The sequence below is a fragment of the Entelurus aequoreus genome, linkage group LG25, assembly GCF_033978785.1.
Source record: "Entelurus aequoreus isolate RoL-2023_Sb linkage group LG25, RoL_Eaeq_v1.1, whole genome shotgun sequence".
Taxonomy (NCBI): domain Eukaryota; kingdom Metazoa; phylum Chordata; class Actinopteri; order Syngnathiformes; family Syngnathidae; genus Entelurus; species Entelurus aequoreus.
The window spans coordinates 41477967-41500322 of record NC_084755.1 but is presented as its reverse complement, the minus strand read 5'-3'; the positions used below and the strand labels follow the sequence as shown (position 1 = coordinate 41500322).

General features: G+C 39.5%; 1 protein-coding gene across 1 annotated transcript; it reads right to left on the bottom strand.

The window, feature by feature from the left end:
• Window positions 1-1475: 1475 nt before the first annotated feature.
• LOC133642402 (E3 ubiquitin-protein ligase TRIM58-like) lies at window positions 1476-22080 on the bottom strand. Its single transcript, XM_062036565.1, has 10 exons — window positions 21925-22080; window positions 21091-21192; window positions 14909-15004; window positions 7432-7533; window positions 7236-7370; window positions 5673-5810; window positions 5557-5605; window positions 2485-2511; window positions 2322-2348; window positions 1476-2258 (listed from the first exon to the last, which is right to left on the bottom strand). Exons 2-10 carry the CDS (start codon window positions 21151-21153, stop codon window positions 1699-1701), a joined length of 1197 nt encoding a protein of 398 aa, XP_061892549.1. The 5' UTR covers window positions 21154-21192; window positions 21925-22080; the 3' UTR covers window positions 1476-1698.
• Window positions 22081-22356: the final 276 nt, after the last annotated feature.

The following is a 22356-nucleotide window of genomic DNA, read 5'->3' as shown; positions in this document are numbered from 1 at the left end:
CTGGTCAACACAGTCGCCCTCGGTACCAGCCCAAAGGTAAGGGCTGTACACTAGCCTTTAAATAGACGCCCCTTTTTTTTTTAGACCAGTTGATCTGCCGTTTTCTTTTCTTCTTTGCCCCCTACCCGGGTTATTCCGGTTCCGGTGACCATGGATGAGGTGCTGGCTGTCCAGAGTTGGGACCCGGGGTGGACCGCTCGCCTGTGCATCAGGATGGTCTCCTGCTGGCCCCACTATGGACTGGACTCTCACTGTTATGTGGATCCACTAGGGACTGTACTTAGAGGGGGGGTTACCCACATATGCGATCCTCCCCAAGGTTTCTCATAGTCATTCACATCGACGTCCCTTGTGTGGGCTCTGTGCCGAGGATGTCGTTGTGGCTTGTGCAGCCCTTTGAGACTTTTGCGATTTAGGGCTGTATAAATAAACATTGATTGATTGGTATGTAACATCATCTACAAAGAATTGCTATTGCGACATCTAGTGGAAACATTTAGAACAGCAGTTTCTTCCATTTAAAAATTTCGGCTCATTTTTATACTTAGTAAACTCATCCCGTGTGTCACGGCGCGGACTCGAACCCACTTTCCTCCGGCAGCCACCTCCGCTGGCAGCGCGCCAAGACACGCCCCTGCTCGCGCTGGCCGCATCACGCCCACATGCCAGCAAGGCTGTGGGCAATCAGCAATCAACACACCTGGGACTGATGAAGTTCGAGCTGTATTTAGACCAGCGGACCCAAGGATCCTCGCCGGAGCTTAGTCTTCTGTACCGTAGTAAGCACGCCTTGTCTGGCTTCTACCCCGTGTACTCGCTCACCCCCTGTGACTTCCTTCTTTCCGTGTCTGATGTCCGTGTTGTCCTCCCGCAGTGCTTTCCCCAGTTTCTCCTGTGATCCCCTGTTGTTCCCCTCTGGATTCTGGACTGCCTTCCTTCATCCTCGACCTCCGCTTGGACACGGCCCTCTGACGCCTCGCCATTCTCCCTGACCATCTGCCTGCCCCACGGACTGCCTTCCTGCCTTGTTCCTTCTCCTCGTTTCAACATTTGGTAAAACACAACAGCTTATCACACACACACCTTGGATCTAGTCCCACTCCATTTCCCCTTGTTTAATTGATAGTATTGTTTGTTGTTATATATATTTATTAATATATATATACATAATAAATACATAGAGCAACATCGCCCCCTTGTGTCTGTGCCGTCAACTCCCTCCTGTAAACGTAACACCGCGGGCCGGATACAACCGTACGTTTGACACCCCTGACTTACACGGTCTATAAGACCTGGTAGCCCGTCTGTCCCGTGAAGGAGAGATATCATTTGGCTCGGTTCTCCCCAGGTATCCTGCAGGACCTGATGTTTATCCAATAAATGACCATCACTGGCGTCATCCTTGATCCTTCACACACCACCACGGTGCCCTTCTACATAGGAGAAGACACCACATGAGTAAAAAGCGAGTCCACCATTTATATTTTATTGAGTGCAGGGTGAATACTACATAGTACACCACATGGATGCTACAGTCTACAGGACGTAAGCGAGCATGTGGTTTCATTTGATTGTAGCAGCAGAAGCTATTTAAAAGCACACCCTCATTCTTTTACAGCAGGAATACCCTCCCAGTGATGAATATATTTGCATAACCTCGTTTTCGTTGCTAACTGTGACATCCACTGCAGACTTTCCTCAACCCCAAAGGCAGGATGTAGCACAGAGACACTGGGCATCCACTTCAGGGGTCCTGATCACCAGATCATTGGCGACCTCCACCGTACCGAAGAGTGGGAAGAGCTTCTCGCAAAAGCGCTCCTTGTACGTGTAAATGTGGACGTGCGTGTCCACGTCGTAGAAGGACAGCTGGCCGGCGTCGTAATCCAGGTAGACGCCCACTTTCTGGGGGATGAGGCCCGGCGGCAGGGCGGTGTACGGCACCGTCAGCGCCTTAAGCTCGGTGCCCCTCTCCAGGCGCAGGGTCAGGTAACCCGTGCCGGTGTTGAGGGACTTGAACCCTTTCCTCAGGGCCGACTCTTTGGCCACGCCCAGCCGCCAATCTCGCTCACCTACTTGCACCTCCCAGTAGCGACGGCCCGCGCCGAAGCCCTCCAATCCCGCGGCGCACCACCAGCCGTCAAAGCGCCGGCGGTGGTTGAGGACGTCCTTCCTCTCCAAGCCGACGCGCATCTTCTTGTCGTCGCCGGAGATGTGAAGGTCGGGGTTGGCCGTGTCTTTGTTGAGAGTCACCTCCACTGGCGGCCAACGGGCGATTGTGGAGTTAGCAGAGAGGCGGAGTTATGAAATGAAGACTGTACCTGCGGCCTTGGTGATCCAGTCCCACACTGGCGACAAACACATTGGAAGCACGTCAGCACGGACCCACACACGTCCTCTGCAGTGGACATTTGCAGGCACATTTTCCATGTCCACTGCGGAGGACGCTGGTTCTCAGGAGGATGAATAGCAGGAAGTACTCACCTGGCTGAGGAATGTAAGAGATCGCACCTGGAAGGTAGAATAAAGACATATTTTAAAAATATAAAACATTGCTTTTCTTTAGGGCTGTTATAACTAACGCTTATTTCCGTTAGCGACATCATTTTCTTTTTTAAACAAGATTATTCATCTCGTCGTTTGTTTATTTTGGTATTTACTTACTCACTGACCTGTTTATTTACATGTATTGATTTACTTATGGATTTTAGTTATGATTTAGTTATAGTTTAGTTTAGATCACACTCCTCAGCCTTCCCGGTAAGGTCTATTCAGGTGTGCTGGAGAGGATAGTCCAACCTCGGATTCAGGAGGAACAGTGTGGTTTTGGTCCTGGTGGTGGAACTGTGGACCAGCTCTATACTCTGGGCAGGGTCCTTGAGGGTGCATGGGAGTTTGCCCAACCAGTCTACATGTGCTTTGTGGACTTGGAGAAGGCATTGGACCGTGTACCCTCGGGAAGTCCTGTGGGGAGTGCTCAGAGAGTATGGGGTATCGGACTGTCTGATTGTGGCGGTCCACTCCCTGTATGATCAGTGCCAGAGCTTGGTCTGCATTGCCGGTGGTAAGTCGGACACGTTTCCAGTGAGGGTTGGACTCCGCCAAGGCTGCCCTTTGTCAGCCATTCTGTTCAGAACTTTTATGGACAGAATTTCTAGGCGCAGTCAAGGCGTTGAAGGGATCCGGTTTGGTGGCTGCAGGATTAGGTCTCTGCTTTTTGCAGATGATGTGGTCCTGATGGCTTCAACTGGCCAGGATCTTCAGCTCTCACTGGATCGGTTCGCAGCCGAGTGTGAAGCGACTGGGATGAGAACCAGCACCTCCAAGTCCGAGTCCATGGTTCTCGCCCGGGAAAGGGTGGAGTGCCATCTCCAAGTTGGGGAGGAGATCTTGCCCCAAGTGGAGGAGTTCAAGTACCTGGGAGTCTTGTTCACGAGTGAGGGAAGAGTGGATGGTGAGATCGGTGCGGCGTCTTCAGTAATGCGGACGCTGTATCGATCCGTTGTGGTGAAGAAGGAGCTGAGCCGGAAGGCAAAGCTCTCAATTTAGCGGTCGATCTACGTTCCCATCCTCACCTATGGTCATGAGCTTTGGGTTATGACCGAAAGGACAAGATCACGGGTACAAGCGGCCCAAATGAGTTTCCTCCGCCGGGTGGCGGGGCTCTCCCTTAGAGATAGGGTGAGAAGCTCTGTCATCTGGGAGGAGATCAAAGTAAAGCCGCTGCTCCTCAACATGGAGAGGAGCCAGATGAGGTGGTTCGGGCATCTGGTCAGGATGCCACCCGAACGCCTCCCTAGGGAGGTGTTTAGGGCACGTCCGACCGGTAAGAGGCCACGGGGAAGACCCAGGACACGTTGGGAAGACTATGTCTCCCGGCTGGCCTGGGAACAACTCGGGATCCCCCGGGAGGAGCTGGACCAAGTGGCTGGGGAGAGGGAAGTCTGGGCTTCCCTGCTGGACCCCGACTTAAACAAGTTAAAAAACTTATTGGGGTGTTACCATTTAGTGGTCAATTGTACGGAATATGTACTTCACTGTGCAACCTACTAATAAAAGTCTCAATCAATCAATCAATGCTTAGGCTGCTGCCCCCGCGACCCGACCTCGGATAAGCGGAAGAAGATGGATGGATGGATGGATGATTTAGTTACTCTTTGATTGAGTACTAACTAGGGTTGTCCTGATACCAATATTTTTGTATCGGTACCAAAATGTATTTCGATACTTGCAACCTGAGGGTTCCTGGTTCAATCCCCACCTTCTACCAACCTCGTCACCATGCGTGTGTCCTTGAGCAAGACTTACAATGTGTGAATGTGGAAATAGTGTCAAAGTGCTTTGAGTACCTTGAAGGTAGAAAAGTGCTATACAAGTAGAACCCATTTGTCTGGATACCAATATTTTGGTACCGGTACCAAATGTATTTTGATACTTTTCTAAATAAGGGGGACCACAAAAAAATTTAATTATTGTCTTCATTTGACCAAAAAATGTTAGTGTGCATGAAACATATGTTTATTATTGTCATTTAGTCCTTAAATAAAATAGTGAACATACTAGACAACTTGTCTTTTAGTAGGAAGTAAACAAACAAAGACTCCTAATTAGTCTGCAGTAACATATTGTGTCATTTATACACCTATTATTTTGTACACATTATGAGGGACAAACTGTAAAAAATGGATTATTAATCTACTTGTTCATTTACTGTTAATATCTGCTTATTTTCTGTTTGAACATGTTCTATCTACACTTCTGTTCAAATGTAATAATCACTTATTCTTCTCTTCTTTGATACTTGACATTAGTTTTGGATGATACCACACATTTAGGTATGAATCCGATACCAAGTAGTTACAGGATCATACATTGCTCATAATTTAAGTCCTCATGTGTCCAGGGACATATTTACTGACTTTATAAACATAATATGAATATGAATTTTAAAACGAAAGAAGATTTTGTGATGCTAAACAAAATATCGATGTAATCATAGTAGTATCGACTAAATACGCTCTTGTACTTGGTATCATTAGTAGATCCACCCATTGCATTTGTTTACATTGTGACGGCGGTGAGCTATTGTATCCTCCTATGGTGTGTTTAGCTATTCCTCGTCCTCCAGTGATAATGGTACTTGTAAGAAACTCACTTTATTTGTTGCCATGGAGACGAGGATTAGTGTCAGTAAAACTGAAGTGCAAATGAAAATACAGATTCACTGCTTTAGTCAGCCTTTTTGCGCTGAAGAAACTTCTCCAAGACTTTAGCTGCCGACTTCTTCTGATGCTGTCATGACTGCCACATGTGGTGGAAAAGTGTATTACACCTGAGTATGGACCACAACCACTACTGTTTGGCGGACCCCTAAGGGGGGCTCGTGGTCCCCTATGGTCAAGAAACACTGAAATAAGCTCTGCTTCTTCCTACTTTTTGTCAGACATGCTGAAATATGTGAAATAAACTAACTCCATAAGCAGGGCCGCCCCTCCTTATACGCAAAAGCACTACACAACTATACTCCCTATATAGCACAACATCTGAAGGGTTTACCAAAGTCCGTCCTCTGCTTCCAGGCCAACCAGAGCTGTGGTACAGTTTCCTGCAGACACGAGAACACGGTCAGACCTTGCCCAGAGGACACAAGTTCCGAATGTGAGCGGGGGAACCTTTTCTGGACTCTCCAGCATGAGAGTCCACATGACCATCTCCATGGCATTCAGCAGGTTTGGAACTTGGCCCCAGCGCCAAGCCTGCCTCAAGTCCTCCAGAACCTTGGCCACACCTTTCCCAGGCAGAACGCTTTGCTGCATGACAGAAAATAAATGTCCACCTGTAAATAATCCAACTGGTCAAATGAATATTTTAGTCATCTCTTGTCCAACACCAGTTTTAGTCGAAGCAACAGTCCTCATGTGATTTATGCTGTATTGCTTCTCTTCACTGAATTGGCAGCAGCTTGGAAGCAGGAGTGGGAGTCGGCCGGGCCCTCCCGAGTCCACCGCTACATTTGGAACGCAGGAGATGGCGCCATCGGAGGAGACGACCTACCACGCCGGCAATGGACCACGCTGAACCGTCTACAGACTGAGGTCGCTCGCCTTGGGTCATGGATGAAGACGTGGGGCTTGGCGGACTGTCAGAATAATTGTACACAAGTTATCACACAACTTGTTTGCTTGCAGTTCAGGTTGCCGTGCTGAAGAGTGCTGGCCCTGGTTACTATCCATGTGTGCTCACAAAGCTGTCCTCCTTCTTATCAAGCGAAAGGCGGACAGCTTGTAAACCTCCACCGTGTGCCGTGGAGTGCGCCTCGCCGTAGAAGTGTCTGCTTTTCAGATCTGGACAGCCACGGGAGGGGCCGTATCAGGACCCGAAGACTCCAAGAAGATAAGGCGGACAAGCAGAGAAGGGGCAAACATGACACCGCTCCAAGCACATTTTGTTTGAGCTGTTTATGAAGCAGTGCTAGGCTGCTGCATAATGTGGCCCCTCCCCTTAGAAGCAGCTTCGGCTATGTAATCAGGGAATGCCCAAATAAATGGGGAGGCGCGGGAACTTTTTCCTCAGTGGGGTGACACTGTACGAGGGTGCAGTTCCACGCGCTCTCCTCATTAGCTAAATTGAATCCTGTCTCTGTTTGATTCCTTGCTTCTTGTCCTGTTCAAAAGATAGTTCGTTGTTGGAGTGCGGTGACCCTGAGCAGACCGCCGACCATATAATCAACATCTGCCCCTTATATGGACCGCCCTCGCAAGCCAGCCTCTTCCACCTAGGACCACAGATGCGGGTATGGCCACGCGACACCGAGTTGGACATCTGACGTTACACGAAAGAAGACTGAATTGGCCCGTGTTGGTGTCTAAAAGATACAGTTCTTTATGGCCCCGTGCTTTAAACACCCTACCCTCCACACATCCCAAGAACATGAGACCAGGACTCACTCATTCATATTGCTTCTCTTGGGATTGATGCTGTATTACTGCCTTTCCCCATGTTTAACCAAAACCTTCCTGTTTACTATCACACTCCAAACAACACGGGACACTTCACCCAAGACCTCCTCTCAAGTCTGTCTTTTGCTGGCTTCTCCTGCTCCTGCCAGCCTGGTGGACTCGTGGCGTGTCCTTATCTGACTTCTCCAATAAATCATCCAAACACTTTAGCTTCCTCTGGACATTTCTTCATTGAACGGGAAAACGGTCCCAAAACAGAACCTGATCCGGTCTCACCTCGGGCTGAGTCCTCCAGTCTTTCACCCAATCAAGGAGGTCTAACTTGGCCTTCTGCAGGTCCAGCTGGTTGTCGGGATCCCACCGCTGGCGGTCCAGGTTTCCGGGCCAGCCGCCAGTCTGCACGGGCCTCCTCTGCAGAGGAAGAGGCAGCAGATGCAGACTTGGAGAGGAATCCTAGGCGGCATGCGCTGACCTTGGTCTCCAACATGGAAGCCCATTCCAGAATGAAGACCCTGCAGAGAGTGCTTGGCCAGATGTCGTCCTGCTTCCAGATGTGCTCCAAGACCGAGGAACTCTGCAGTCACAAGCAAATTGGTGCGGTTTCATTGCCAACGTTGATTATAGCCACACATGTCCTCTAAAACTGACATTGATACAACGTTGCAAAATAGTTGTGTTTGTAAAGTGAGGCAACGTTGATGTGCAACGTTGGATCCACGTTGTTGATTGGGAAATGACCACATTTCAATGTCAAATCAACGTCACAACCCGACGTCACAATCTGCTATTTTAGCCTTCATAATGCGCCACACATTTTCAATGTCTGGACTACAGGCAGGCCAGTCTAGTACCCACACTCTTTTACTATGAAGCCACGCTGTTGTAACACCTGGCTTGGCATTGTCTCGCTGAAATAAGCAGGGGCGTCCATGCTAACGTCGCTTGGATGGCAACATATGTTGCTCCAAAAGCTGTATGTACCTTTCAGCATTAATGGTGCCTTCACAGATGTGTAAGTTACCCATGTCTTGGCCACTAATACACCCCCATACCATCACACATGCTGCCTTTTACACTTTCACCCTAGAACATGTCTTGACCACTAATACACCCCCATACCATCACACATGCTGCCTTTTACACTTTCACCCTAGAACATGTCTTGACCACTAATACACCCCCATACCATCACACATGCTGCCTTTTACACTTTCACCCTAGAACATGTCTTGACCACTAATACACCCCCATACCATCACACATGCTGCCTTTTACACTTTCACCCTAGAACATGTCTTGACCACTAATACACCCCCATACCATCACACATGCTGCCTTTTACACTTTCACCCTAGAACAGTCCCCATGCTTCTTTTCCTCTTTTGGTCCACAGTTTCCAAAAACAATTTGAAATGTGGACTCGTCAGACCACAGAACACTTTTCCACTTTGCATCAGTCCATCTTAGATGAGCTGGGGCCCAGCAAAGTGTTTCTGGGTGTTGTTGACATTTCTGGGTGTTGTTGACATTGATTAAACGTTGTCAAAAAGCATGTCGTTTCAACGTTGTATTTGAGTTGCTGAGCGTCAGGACTTAATTCAACAAGCTGTCAACGCTGTTTCAATGTGCCTGCTTGGAATGTCATAACAGGTTGGAGTGTACAATATTGGAATGCGAAATGACAAACTACACCAACAGTGGCTCATTTTGTCCTTCAAAAAGGAACACACAACAGGTTCCCTCTGATTGGCTCTGACCGGTAGACCAGGCGTTTGAAGCGACCAATCAGACAAGAGGGGAGTTGCTGGACCCGCCCCTGAGTGCCCGTAGACAAATGGAAAGACCCATCGTGAGCGCAAAGGGCGCAGGTGCGCGAGCTAAAAGAGCAGTCGACTTTTTATTGGCACTGTTTTGTCGCCAAAGATTCAACTCAAACTTGAACTTAATGACATGAATGTTTTGTCACGATTTAAAAGTTAAAAAGAAGAAATTTAACACCAAACTGTCACGGCGTGGGCTCGAACTCGCTCTTCCCCGACGGCTGGGTCTTCCAGCACCTCCGCTGGCAGCACGCCGAGACACGCCTCTGCTCGCGCTGGCCGCGTCACGCCCACATGCCAGCGAGGCGGTGGGCGATCAGCAATCTGCACACCTGGAGCTGATGATCAGACCTGCCTTCTTAAGCCTGCACAACCTGCCATCCCTCGCCGGAATATAACCTTCTGTTGATGTCCCGTAAGCCATTATCGTGCTTTATGCAATCTTGCTCTCTCTCTGTGTTTTTCTTCCCCGTCATTTTTGATTGTCTCGTGTCCTCTCTGTCGATCCTACGTTGACGTCGCTGCGTGTCTCGTCATTCCTTGTCCCCCCCCCCCGTTTCCCTGACTGCCTCTTGGATCTCGACCCCCTCTCGCATGGACACGGACCTCCTACGCCTCGCCATTTGCCCTGACCATCATTATATTGTTTATATATACATATAATAAATACATAGAGCAATATTGCCCCCTTGTGGTTCTGTGTTGTCACAACTCCCTCCTCCAATCCCATAACAAAAACATGAGCTAGAAGAACTTTCTACTTCCACTACCACAGAAGACTTGCAATGATTTCATGGGAAATACATTGTTCCATATAATCTCCTTTTAAATACATATATATATTTGATATAAATAATTAGAAATGCAGTATAAAAAACAATCAAAACAATTTATGGAGTGAAACTACTGCCAAAACTCCACAAGAACATCTTTTTACTCACACTCAACGATTGTAAAAAAAAAGCTTTTCTTCAAGGAATAAAAAACAATTTGCAAGACTAAAAACTATTATCTTCAAGTTAAACGTTTTATTCCACCCTACAACCACAGGTGGTGCTGCTGAGTCCATTTCAGGCCGCCAGAGCGACTGTTATTTGCGCATGGTGCCATCCGCCAAAAATAACAAAGAAGTCGAAGAAGCAGGGCGGGAACAAAATGGCGCACAGAAGAGAGCGGGAAACAAGCTCAACCTGTAAGTGAACCTGTAAGAAAAGTGTTGTTTTTTTTAACATACTTTTTTTTTTTTTTAATTGAAGAAAAACATTTTTGTGTGCAAATGTTGTGCGTTTGTGGAGTTTTGGCAGCAATTTCACTTCTTACTCATTTTGAGGCACAAAGAAAAGATAAAGTAGCATACTTTCCCACGGTGGTGTCATGGCCGATCTGCTATTGTGTCCTCAACAGTGACAGAGCAGGAATGGGCTAGGAGTACGTTTGCAGTAGCCTTTCATATGTCTTTCATTCATGGACTTTTTTACATGAAATGGTGTGATGTGCACATTTGCTGCCAATATGCAGCGTTAGGGGTGGCTACTGAGTGCGGTACGTTTATACGCACCCTTGGTCAAATACCACGGTGTCACATTTTCATACCTTTTGTTGCAGACTGAACACCAGCTCCTGTAAACAATCACTCAAGCATTTATAAATGGTTGATTTATATAGGCTAGGAAAGTAAAGTTTTGTACCTGACAAGTATATACATCGACCATTTATAAATACACATCAGTAGGCTAAATGAACCTCTTCAACAATCACTCAAGCAGCACTGAGAGCGGACAAACTACCTCTAGTAATGTTGACATTTGCAAGACCAACAAAGCAAGTATGATTAATAGAAAACGTTCCGACGTAAAAAAAAAAAAAAGTTCAATGCTGCGATCAAACAGCTGGTGTGTAATAATGAGTACATTACTTACAGTATCAACACTTTGTAGGGCGCAACGTAACACATTCCGCTTCATGGAAAAAAGCTTCTTCCAGGTTTGGCCAGTAGTGCTGCCATCTAACGTCTTGGAAGTGCAACTGCATTGCAAATAAGACTCAAATGTAAATAACCAAATAAGAAATAGTAACCGGACAGAACAGTTACCATTTATATACATTTATTAACACACAGAAATACCAAAATTTGCTACAGACGAGCACCAGAATGGACCCCCAGGTACCGGGAATTGGCAGCGTATGGCTTGAAATGTGAACGGAACCCAGGCAGCGTCTACCCAAATAACAATAATAATTATTATTGTTATTGTCCGAATAATTGTCAGTGTTTCCCATAAACTGCCAAGATACCTGTGGCGGTGGGGGCGTGGCTATGGGCGTGGTCACCATGACATCATCGAGTAGTTTGCATAATTTACTACAATGATATGATTTTCTCTAAAAAGGCTAAAAAAATGTATACTTACTAATTAATAATAACAGTTTTGTTTTAAACGTCCATCCATCCATCCATTTTACAATATAATTACAACACTTTATGTACATATTTATATACAGATTTGAACAATAAGTTATTTATTAATTGTGGTTCTTACAAAAAATAAATCTTATAAAATATAAAAGCTAAAATGTCTCTTAAAGCTCTGCCCCTTTAATTAGTGCATACTAAATCATTTCACTTTAGCCTACTACTACAAGCATATTATTTACCAGCAACATAAAGTGAAACAGAGGCAGAGGTGTCCTGCCACAGTCAGTAACAAATAAACAGAAAACAGTAGTGGTCAAATACAAATAAGGCAACAAGAGAAGTATCCTACACTTCTCTTTTGTTAAGTAAATCTGAACAGCCTATATGGGCATCTACATCTACTATATGATCATCTACATCTACTATATGATCATCTACATCTACTATATGATCATCTACATCTACTATATGATCATCTACATCTACTATATGATCATCTACATCTACTATATGATCATCTACATCTACTATATGATCATCTACATCTACTTTATGATCATCTACATCAACTATATGATCATCTACATCTACTATATGATCATCTACATCTACTATATGATCATCTACATCTACTATATGATCATCTACATCTACTTTATGATCATGTACATCTACTATATGATCATCTACATCAACTATATGATCATCTACATCTACTATATGATCATCTACATCTACTATATGATCATCTACATCTACTATATGATCATCTACATCTACTATATGATCATCTACATCAACTATATGATCATCTACATCTACTATATGATCATCTACATCTACTATATGATCATCTACATCTACTATATGATCATCTACATCTACTATATGATCATCTACATCAACTATATGATCATCTACATCTACTATATGATCATCTACATCTACTATATGATCATCTACATCTACTATATGATCATCTACATCAACTATATGATCATCTACATCTACTATATGATCATCTACATCTACTATATGATCATCTACATCTACTATATGATCATCTACATCTACTATATGATCATCTACATCTACTATATGATCATCTACATCTACTATATGATTATCTACATCTACTATATGATCATCTACATCTACTATATGATCATCTACATCTACTATATGATCATCTACATCTACTATATGATCATCTACTATATGATCATCTACATCTACTATATGATCATCTACATCTACTATATGATCATCTATATCTACTATATGATCATCTACATCTACTATATGATCATCTACATCTACTATATGATCATCTACATCTACTATATGATCATCTACATCTACTATATGATCATCTACATCTACTATATGATCATCTACATCTACTATATGATCATCTACATCAACTATATGATCATCTACATCTACTATATGATCATCTACATCTACTATATGATCATCTACATCTACTATATGATCATCTACATCTACTATATGATCATCTACATCTACTATATGATCATCTACATCTACTATATGATCATCTACATCTACTATATGATCATCTACATCTACTGTATGATCATCTACATCTACTATATGATCATCTACATCAACTATATGATCATCTACATCTACTATATGATCATCTACATCTACTATATGATCATCTACATCTACTATATGATCATCTACATCTACTATATGATCATCTACTATATGATCATCTACATCTACTATATGATCATCTACATCTACTATATGATCATCTATATCTACTATATGATCATCTACATCTACTATATGATCATCTACATCTACTATATGATCATCTACATCTACTATATGATCATCTACATCTACTATATGATCATCTACTATATGATCATCTACATCTACTATATGATCATCTACATCTACTATATGATCGTCTACATCTACTATATGATCATCTACATCTACTATATGATCATCTACATCTACTATATGATCATCTACATCTACTATATGATCATCTACATCTACTATATGATCATCTACATCTACTATATGATCATCTACATCAACTATATGATCATCTACATCTACTATATGATCATCTACATCTACTATATGATCATCTACATCTACTATATGATCATCTACATCTACTATATGATCATCTACATCTACTATATGATCATCTACATCTACTATATGATCATCTACATCTACTATATGATCATCTACATCTACTATATGATCATCTACATCAACTATATGATCATCTACATCTACTATATGATCATCTACATCTACTATATGATCATCTACATCTACTATATGATCATCTACATCTACTATATGATCATCTACATCTACTATATGATCATCTACATCTACTATATGATCATCTACATCTACTATATGATCATCTACTATATGATCATCTACATCTACTATATGATCATCTACATCTACTATATGATCATCTACATCTACTATATGATCATCTACATCTACTATATGATCATCTACATCTACTATATGATCATCTACTATATGATCATCTACATCTACTATATGATCATCTACATCTACTATATGATCGTCTACATCTACTATATGATCATCTACATCTACTATATGATCATCTACATCTACTATATGATCATCTACATCTACTATATGATCATCTACATCTACTATATGATCATCTACATCAACTATATGATCATCTACATCTACTATATGATCATCTACATCTACTATATGATCATCTACATCTACTATATGATCATCTATATCTACTATATGATCATCTACATCTACTATATGATCATCTACATCTACTATATGATCATCTACATCTACTATATGATCATCTACATCTACTATATGATCGTCTACATCTACTATATGATCATCTACATCTACTATATGATCATCTACATCTACTATATGATCATCTACATCTACTATATGATCATCTACATCTACTATATATGATCATCTACATCTACTATATGATCATCTACATCTACTATATGATCATCTACATCTACTATATGATCATCTACATCTACTATATATGATCATCTACATCTACTATATGTGGCGCTCACAAAGCTGTCTTTGATCTTATCAAGCAAAAGTTGGACAGCTTGTAAACCTCCACTGTGTGCGATGGAATGCGCCGTAGAGGTGTCGGTTTCTCAGATCTTGGACAGCCACCTTATCAGGACCCGAAATCCACAAGCAGAGAGGGGGCAAACCTGACACCGCTCCAAGCACCTTTTTGTTTGAACTGTTTATGACCCAGTGCAGCTGCCGCATAATGAGACCCCTCCCCTCAGAAGCAGCTGCAGCTATGTAATCAGGGAATGGCCAAATAAATGGGGAGGTGTGGAACTCTTTCCTCATTGAGCTAAATTGAATCCTGTCTCTGTTTGATTCCTTGCTTCTTGTCTTGTTTAATAGATGGTTTGGTGTTGGAACCTGACAATTATTATATGCACCACATGCCATGTTTTAGGGTAGGAGACTTAACCTGACATGCCTGTTTGTACAACGTGGGAGGAGCAAGTAGTAGAAAAAACCAAGCAGATCTGAAGTGGTCTTGGTGGTGAACAGTGCCCTCGTGTGGCAGAATTTGCTCATTGCAAGGACATGAAATATGAGACATAGTTCCAGGTACACAGGAAGTGTGAACACACCTGGCACACCCGGCCCAGGTCTTTAGCCAGTTCCGCCACAAGTCGCTGGTCATCCTCCAGGACTTCAGGCTTCTTCTTCGCTTTGGAGTTCAGCGCCTGGAGGCCAAAATCCAAAGTCAACTTGGTGGAAAAGAGCTTTCAACAAAAATAGGTTTGCCTTTTCGGGTTTTAGGTTCCTGGTGCGACCGTGCAGGCTAACGTCGCTAACGTGTTACAGAAGCTGTGTTTGGAGAAGCCTGGGATGTTTCAGAACCACAACAACCCTGGATCAGGGGCCCCCAAGCTTTTGGCACCAGGGACACCAGCAGTGTTCCTCGGACTTCTCTCACCAAGTACCACCTCACAAATGTACAAACTACAGAAGCAGTGAAGTTGTCAGGTTGTGTAAATGGTAAATAAAAAGAGAATACAACAAATCCTTTTCAACTTATATTCAATTGAATAGACTGCAAAGACAAGATATTTCATGTTCACACTGAGAAACTTTGCTAGTTTTGGCAAATAATCAGAATGTAATGGCAGCAACACATTGCAAAAAAGGCATGTTTACCAGTGTGTTACATGGCCTTTCCTTTGAACAACACTCAGTAAAGGTTTGGGAAGTGAGGAGACACATTTTTGAAGTGGAATTCTTTCCCATTCTTGCTTGATGTACAGCTTAAGTTGTTCAACAGTCTCCCTTCTCATATTTTAGCTGCCACACATTTTCAATGTCAGTCTAGTACCTACACTCTTTTACTATGAAGCCACGCTGTTGTAACACCTGGCTTGGCATTGTCTTGCTGAAATAAGCAGGGGCGTCCATGCTTGGATGGCAACATATGTTGCTCCAAAAGCTGTATGTACCTTTCAGCATTAATGGTGCCTTCACAGATGTGTAAGTTACCCATGTCTTGACCACTAATACACCCCCATACCATCACACATGCTGCCTTTTACACTTTCACCCTAGAACATGTCTTGACCACTAATACACCCCCATACCATCACACATGCTGCCTTTTACACTTTCACCCTAGAACAGTCCGGATGGTTCTTTTCCTCTTTGGTCCGGAGGACACCACGTCCACAGTTTCCAAAAACAATTTGAAATGTGGACTCGTCAAACCACAGAACACTTTTCCACTTTGCATCAGTCCATCTTAGAAGAGCTCGGGCCCAGCGAAGTGTTTCTGGGTGTTGTTGATAAATGGCTTTGGCTTTGCATAGTAGAGTTTTAACTTGCACTTACAGATGTAGCGACCAACTGTAGTTACTGACAGTGGTTTTCTGAAGTGTTCCTGAGCCCATGTGGTGATATCCTTTACACACTGATGTGGCTTTTTGATGCAGTACCGCCTGAGGGATCCAAGGTGTGTAATATCATGGCTTACCTGCAGTGATTTCTCCAGATTGTCTGAACCTTTTGATGATATTACGGAGCGTAGATGGTGAAATCCCTAAATTCCTTGTTGAGAAATGTTGTTCTTCAACAATTTGCTCAGGCATTTGTTGACAAAGTGGTGACCCTCGCCCCGTCCTTGTTTGTGAACGACTGAGCATTTCATGGAAGCTGCTTTTATACCCAATCATGGCACCCACCTGTTCCCAATTAGCCTGTTCACCTGTGGGATGTTCCAAATAAGTCTTTGATGAGCATTCCTCAACTTTCTCACTCTTTTTTGCCACTTGTGCCGGCTTTTTTGAACCATGTTGCAGGCATCAAATTCCAAATGAGCTAATATTTGGGGAAAATACCAAAGTTTCTCAGTGTGAACATGAAATATCTTGTCTTTGCAGTCTATTCAATTGAATATAAGTTGAAAAGGATTTGTTGTATTCTCTTTTTATTGACCATTTACACAACCTGACAACTTCACTGCTTTTGGGGTGTGTATGTTGTATATTTATTATATGTTGTATATTTATTATATGTTGTTTATTTAAAATATGTTGTATATTCATTATATGTTGTATATTTAATTAATGTTTTATATGAATATAATAGAACAGAAAGTACTTTATTGATCCCTGGGGGAAATTCAGCACTACAGTTTGCTCACAATAGACAATAATAATAAATAATAATAATAATAATAAATAATATAATATATATAATATATTATATATATAATATGTGAATAATATAAATTATATATTATATTTATGTTTAAATATTTATTATATGTTTAATATATGTTGTATACTTATTATATGTTGGATGTTAATTTTATGTTGTATATTTAATATATGTAGTATATTTGTAATATGTTGTATATTTATTATATGTTGTATATTTATGATACTGTGATGAGATGGTGACTTGTCCAGGGTGTACCCCGCCTTCCGCTTGAATGCAGCTGAGATAGGCTCTAGCACCCCTGCGACCCTGAAAGGGACAAGCGGTAGAAAATGGATGGATGGATGGATATTTATGATATGTCGTAATATGTTTCAACTTAAGTCTGTGTGTCAATCATCTGACTGTCAAGAATGTATGTTTATACAAAATATATTTGTTATATGTTGTCATATTTATGTTTATACAAAATATATTTGTTATATGTTGTCATATTTATGTTTATACAAAATATATTTGTTATATGTTGTCATATTTATGTTTATACAAAATATATTTGTTATATGTTGTCATATTTATGTTTATACAAAATATATTTGTTATATGTTGTCATATTTATGTTTATATATGTTTATACAAAATATATTTGTTATATATTCTCATATTTATGTTTATACAAAATATATTTGTTATATGTTGTCATATTTATGTTTATACAAAATATATTTGTTATATGTTGTCATATTTATGTTTATACAAAATATATTTGTTATATGTTGTCATATTTATGTTTATACAAAATATATTTGTTATATGTTGTCATATTTATGTTTATACAAAATGTATTTGTTATATGTTGTCATATTTATGTTTATATATGTTTATACAAAATATATTTGTTATATATTCTCATATTTATGTTTATACAAAATATATTTGTTATATGTTGTCATATTTATGTTTATACAAAATATATTTGTTATATGTTGTCATATTTATGTTTATACAAAATATATTTGTTATATGTTGTCATATTTATGTTTATACAAAATATATTTGTTATATGTTGTCATATTTATGTTTACACAAAATATATTTGTTATATGTTGTCATATTTATGTTTATACAAAATATATTTGTTATATGTTGTCATATTTATGTTTATATATGTTTATACAAATATATTTGTTATATGTTGTCATATTTATGTTTATATATGTTTATACAAAATATATGTTATATGTTGTCATATTTATGTTTATATATGTTTATACAAAATATATTTGTTATATGTTGTCATATTTATGTTTCTATATGTTTATACAAAATATATGTTATATGTTGTCATATTTATGTTTATATATGTTTATACAAAATATATATGTTATATGTTGTCATATTTATGTTTATATATGTTTATACAAAATATATTTGTTATATGTTGTCATATTTATGTTTATATATGTTTATACAAAATATATGTTATATGTTGTCATATTTATGTTTATATATGTTTATACAAAATATATGTTATATGTTGTCATATTTATGTTTATACAAAATATATGTTATATGTTGTCATATTTATGTTTATATATGTTTATACAATATATATTTGTTATATGTTGTCATATTTATGTTTATATATGTTTATACAAAATATATGTTATATGTTGTCATATTTATGTTTATACAAAATATATGTTATATGTTGTCATATTTATGTTTATACAAAATATATGTTATATGTTGTCATATTTATGTTTCTATATGTTTATACAAAATATATGTTATATGTTGTCATATTTATGTTTATACAAAATATATGTTATGTTGTCATATTTATGTTTATATATGTTTATACAAAATATATGTTGTATGTTGTCATATTTATGTTTATACAAAATATATGTTATATGTTGTCATATTTATGTTTCTATATGTTTATACAAAATATATGTTATATGTTGTCATATTTATGTTTATACAAAATATATGTTATATGTTGTCATATTTATGTTTATATATGTTTATACAAAATATATGTTATATGTTGTCATATTTATGTTTATACAAAATATATGTTATATGTTGTCATATTTATGTTTATACAAAATATATGTTATATGTTGTCATATTTATGTTTATATATGTTTATACAAAATATATGTTATATGTTGTCATATTTATGTTTATGTATGTTTATACAAAATATATGTTATATGTTGTCATATTTATGTTTCTATATGTTTATACAAAATATATGTTATATGTTGTCATATTTATGTTTATATATGTTTATACAAAATATATGTTATATGTTGTCATATTTATGTTTATACAAAATATATGTTATATGTTGTCATATTTATGTTTATATATGTTTATACAAAATATATGTTATATGTTGTCATATTTATGTTTATATATGTTTATACAAAATATATGTTATATGTTGTCATATTTATTTTTATACAAAATATATGTTATATGTTGTCATATTTATGTTTCTATATGTTTATACAAAATATATGTTATATGTTGTCATATTTATGTTTATATATGTTCATACTACAAATATATGTTATATGTTGTCATATTTATGTTTCTATATGTTCATCCTACATATATTTGTTATATGTTGTCATATTTATGTTTCTATATGTTTATACAAAATATATGTTATATGTTGTCATATTTATGTTTATATATGTTCATCCTACATATATTTGTTATATGTTGTCAAATTTATGTTTCTATATGTTTATACAAAATATATGTTATATGTAGTCATATTTATGTTTATATATGTTTATACAAAATATATGTTATATGTTGTCATATTTATGTTTATATATGTTTATACAAAATATATGTTATATGTTGTCATATTTATGTTTATACAAAATATATGTTATATGTTGTCATATTTATGTTTATATATGTTTATACAAAATATATGTTATATGTTGTCATATTTATGTTTATACAAAATATATGTTATATGTTGTCATATTTATGTTTATACAAAATATATGTTATATGTTGTCATATTTATGTTTATATATGTTTATACAAAATATATGTTATATGTTGTCATATTTATGTTTATATATTGTTATACAAAATATATTTACTATAAATATACAAATAAAAGACTGCAATAAATGTGTACTTATTGAGAGCAAATGAAAGTCATTTAAATTTAAACTTCAATTATTGCTTTTAATCAGCACAAATGTGTGCCGGACTACAAACTACAATAAAGTTGTTTCAAATGTATTTTTTTCTTATGAAAATAATAAAGTGATGAAAAGATGTTTTTATTAGAGCTGAGGTGGAGTTGATCCAGTGAGTCATGCTGGAGTGAAGTGTTGTCATAGTTTGACGTGTGGACAAAAGAGCAAGATCAGCACTTTTGAAGGCTGACAGAATTCAGCCAGCAGGTCCAACTGGAAAGGAGACCTTCTCACCTGGAGGATACACCTGCACATACAACCTTCTCACCTGGAGGATACACCTGCACATACAACCTTCTCACCTGGAGGATACACCTGCACATACAACCTTCTCACCTGGAGGATACACCTGCACATACAACCTTCTCACCTGGAGGATACACCTGCACATACAACCTTCTCACCTGGAGGATACACCTGCACATACAACCTTCTCACCTGGAGGATACACCTGCACATACAACCTTCTCACCTGGAGGATACACCTGCACATACAACCTTCTCACCTGGAGGATACACCTGCACATACAACCTTCTCACCTGGAGGATACACCTGCACATACAACCTTCTCACCTGGAGGATACACCTGCACATACAACCTTCTCACCTGGAGGATACACCTGCACATACAACCTTCTCACCTGGAGGATACACCTGCACAGTCAACCTTCTCACCTGGAGGATACACCTGCACATACAACCTTCTCACCTGGAGGATACACCTGCACATACAACCTTCTCACCTGGAGGATACACCTGCACATACAACCTTCTCACCTGGAGGATACACCTGCACATACAACCTTCTCACCTGGAGGATACACCTGCACAGTCAACCTGTCTTGTTTACCAGGAGAGAAGGTCAAGGTGACACCTGGCCTACCTTTATTTTGCCGGCCATGGCCTTGGCGGGCTCCAGCAGCAGCAGGTGGAAACACTGCAGCATCGTGTCCAGTCCTCTGGGTCAAAGGTCACGTCGTTGATGCTGGAAGCAAAGTCAAAGTGTCACGTGACGCACTATTTACCACCCAAACCCATTTGCAATAAAATCGCAGGAGATTCTAGCACACTCAGTGTGAAGGAGGAGATTCTAGCACACTCGATGTGACAGAGAAGATTCTAGCACACTCGATGTGACGGAGGAGATTCTAGCACACTTGGTGTTATAGTGGAGATTCTAGCACACTCAGTGTGAAGGAGGAGATTGTAGCACACTCAGTGTGAAGGAGGAGATTGTAGCACACTCAGTGTGAAGGAGGAGATTGTAGCACACTCAGTGTGAAGGAGGAGATTGTAGCACACTCAGTGTGAAGGAGGAGATTGTAGCACACTCAGTGTGAAGGAGGAGATTGTAGCACACTCAGTGTGAAGGAGAAGATTCCAGCACACTTGGTGTGACGGAGGAGATTCTAGTACACTCAGTATGAAGGAGAATATATTAGCACACTCGATGTGACGGAGGACATTGTAGCACACTTGGTGTTATAGAGGAGATTCTAGCACACTTGGTGTGACGGAGGAGATTCTAGTACACTCAGTATGAAAGAGAAGATATTAGCACACTCGATGTGACGGAGGAGATTCTAGCACACTCGATGTGACAGAGAAGATTCTAGCACACTCAGTATGAAGGAGAAGATATTAGCACACTCGATGTGACGGAGGAGATTGTAGCACACTTGGTGTTATAGAGGAGATTGTAGTCGGACACACTTACATTTCTTCCCGCAGAAGAAGCAAGTCCACTCGTCCTGCAGGTGAGTTGCGCTCAAAGTCGGCTCGTTTATGTGCTGCAGTGAAGAATGACGCTGTTTACCTCCCAAGCTGACACTCGGCTCTGATCGGAAACCCTCGGCTTTTGCTCCCGACTGCATCGCAACTGTGGGCGCAGCGCGCGGCCATGTTGGGAAGGGCATGAGGTCACGTGAGGGCAACACTGCCTGCTTCGATGTTTATGTATTTATATTTATTATGACATACTTTCATGTATGACTGATTGAATACACAGTCATATATATATATATATATATATATATATATATATATATATATATATATATATATATATATATATATATATATATATATATATATATATATATATATATATATATAATATATATATATATATATAAAATATATATATATA

What these genes read in the sequence shown, in the direction of transcription:
- LOC133642402 (XM_062036565.1), bottom strand. Translation starts at nt 21,153, where the DNA reads ATGCTGCAGTGTTTCCACCTGCTGCTGCTGGAGCCCGCCAAGGCCATG. An exon ending in ACCTGGGCCGGGTGTGCCAG is followed by an intron (nt 7,534 to 14,908) that starts GTGTGTTCACAC and finishes TTGTGACTGCAG; the next exon opens with AGTTCCTCGGTCTTGGAGCA. An exon ending in GAAGCAGAGGACGGACTTTG is followed by an intron (nt 2,512 to 5,556) that starts GTAAACCCTTCA and finishes TCTACCTTCCAG; the next exon opens with GTGCGATCTCTTACATTCCT.